Source organism: Pyrgilauda ruficollis, unplaced genomic scaffold (assembly GCF_017590135.1).
Source record: "Pyrgilauda ruficollis isolate IOZ18807 unplaced genomic scaffold, ASM1759013v1 scaffold1206, whole genome shotgun sequence".
In the NCBI taxonomy this organism is placed as follows: Eukaryota; Metazoa; Chordata; class Aves; order Passeriformes; family Passeridae; genus Pyrgilauda; species Pyrgilauda ruficollis.
The window spans coordinates 1-2,657 of NW_024510389.1; the positions used below are offsets into that span (position 1 = coordinate 1).

Genomic DNA, 2,657 nt, shown 5'->3' on the forward strand with positions numbered 1-2,657 from the left:
GTGGGAATTTGGGAGGAAAATTATGGGAATTTGGGGGGGAAAGGGTGGGGATTTTGGGGAAAAAAAGGATGTGAAATTGGGGGGGAAATGATGGGAATTTGGGGCAGGATTGGATGGGGGAAATGGGATCTGGTGAATCAGGAATGGGGAAAAATAATGGGAATTTGGGCAGGATTGGATGGGGGAAATGGGATCTGGGAATGGGGAAGCGGGAATGGGAGGAAATAATGGGAATTTGGGAGAGAATTGGATGAGAAAAATGGGATGTGGGACTGGGAAGGAACAGAATTGGGGACGGGGAATCGGGGAATGGGAAAAGGATGGGAATTTAAAAGTGGGATTGGATGGGGGAAATGGGATGTGGGGATTTGGGATGGAGAAAATGGGAATGGGAAATCGGGGATTGGAGAAAGGAGGATGGAATTTGGGGTTTTGGATGGGGGAAATGGGATGTGGGGATTTGGGATGGAGAAAATGGGAATGGGAAATCAGGGACTGGGGAAGCAGGATGGGAACTGGGACGGAGAAAATGGGAATGGGGCTGCTGGGGTGGGTGAGTCAGGGACGGAGGGGATTGGATGGGAATTTGGGAGGGAATTGGATGGGAGAAATGGGATGTGGGACTGGGGAGGAACTGGGAATGAGAAATCAGGGATGGGGGAAGCAGGATGGAATTTGTGGGGGGATTGGATGGGGGAAACGGGATGTGGGGATTTGGGATGGAGCAGAACCGAGGATGGGAAATCACGAATGGATTGAGAACATAAAATCACCCAAACCAAAACAGAGAAACCACCGTGGGCCAAAACAACAACCCCGAGGCTGCTGGAAAAAAAAACCGGGGAGTGAAAAACAGGGAGTGAAAACCGGGAAGTGAAAACCAGGGGGAGAAAACCGGGGGATGAGAACTGGGGGGGTGAAAACCAGAGGTGAAAACCAGGGGTGAAAACCAGGGGTGAAAACCGGGAGTGAAAACCGGGAGGTGAATGCTGGGGGCTGAAAACCGGGGAGTGAAAACCAGAGGTGAAAACCAGAGGAAGAAAACCGGGCTGGGGGGCTCGGGGGGTTGAAAATCGAGGCTGAAAACCAGGGAGTGAAAAGCGGGGGGAGAAAATCGGGGGCTGAAAACCGGGCTGGGGGGTTGAAAATCGAGGCTGAAAACAGGGAGTGAAAACCAGAGGTGAAAACCAGAGGAAGAAAACCGGGCTGGGGGGCTCGGGGGGTGAAAATCGAGGCTGAAAACCAGGGAGTGAAAAGCGGGGGATGAAAACCAGCGATGAAAACAGGGGCTGAAAACCGGAGAGTGAAAACCGGGGAGAAGAGGGGGGGAGATGAAAACCAGCGATGAAAACCGTGGCTGAAAACCAGGGGGTGCAAACCGAGGGCTGAAAACCAAAAAACCGGGGCTGCAAAGCAGGCAGTGAAAATCGGGGCTGAACAAACCAAAAGCGGGGCCGCAAAGCGGGCTGGGGGTCCCGCGGGGGGTCCCGTTACCTGCCCGTTCTTCATCAGGTCGGCCCACATGCTGGTGCCGTCCCCGCCGCGCATCAGGACGTGGTAGGTGAAGAAGTAGATGCCGGGCAGGGGGCAGGTGAATTTGCCGCTCGAGGGCTCGTAGTAGTTGCCCACGTTGGTCACCACGTCGTCGAAGCGCAGCACCTCGTAGCCCTCGTGCGGCTTCCTCAGGCCGGCGTAAAAAGCGATTTTGGGGCTGTAGAAGGACGGGATGTACCCGCCCGGCCCCGGTCCCGGAGGTCCCGGCGGGCCCGGCCGGCCCGGTTCTCCCGGAGGTCCCCGCGGTCCCGGTGGCCCCGGTGGCCCGCGGAGACCGGCGCGGCCCTTGCGGCCCGGCTCGCCCTTGGCCCCGGGCAGGAAGGGCGGCGGGGAGGCGGGGGGCAGCTCGGGGTAGGGGTCGCAGACCATGCGGCAGCTGCCCAGCATCTCGTAGTGCGCGGCCGCCTTGGAGCCGTGCACGAGCAGCGGGATGGCCACCAGCAGCACCAGCAGCATGGCCACGCCGATGGCCACGCCGGCCACCCGCTTCCTGCGGCTCAGCCGCGACGCGGCCAGCGCCAGCAGGTCCTCGTCGCCCTTGGGAGCGATGGTGGCGAGCGGCGGAGACGGCGGGAGGCCGCCCGCTGAGCCGGGAGCACCGGGGAGGGGACGGGGAGGGGACGGGGATGGGGACAGGAGGGGACAGGAGGGGACAGGGATGGGGACAGGAACGGGGACAGGGATGGGGATGGGGATGGGAATGGGATGGGGATGGGGAAAGGAGGGGACAGGAATGGGGCTGGGAATGGAGACGGGAATGGGGACAGGGACAGGGATGGGGCTGGGGATGGGATGGGGATGGGGAAAGGAGGGGACAGGAATGGGGCTGGGAATGGAGACTGAGAATGGGGCTGAGAATGGGGACAGGGACAGGGATGGGGCTGGGGATGGGGCTGGGGATGGGGACAGGAATGGGGTTGGAAACGGGGACAGGGACAGGGATGGGGACAGGGATGGGGCTGCTAGTGGTGGTGGGACAGGGGGCAATGGCAGTGGGGATGGGGATGGGGACAGAGCGGGGATGGGGCTGGAGTTGGTGGGGATAGGGATGGGGACAGGGATGGGGACAGCGGCTGCAGCTGCGGGTGGAGCCGGGCGTGAAA

General features: G+C 60.6%; 1 protein-coding gene across 1 annotated transcript; it reads right to left on the minus strand.

The window, feature by feature from the left end:
• Positions 1-1,494: 1,494 nt before the first annotated feature.
• Positions 1,495-2,013, minus strand: LOC121365782 (complement C1q-like protein 4; the record flags this gene model as incomplete). Its single annotated transcript, XM_041490239.1, has 1 exon — positions 1,495-2,013. A coding segment is annotated over exon 1 (516 nt), but the record flags the coding sequence as incomplete, so codon positions are not given.
• Between the last annotated feature and the right edge of the window lie 644 nt (positions 2,014-2,657).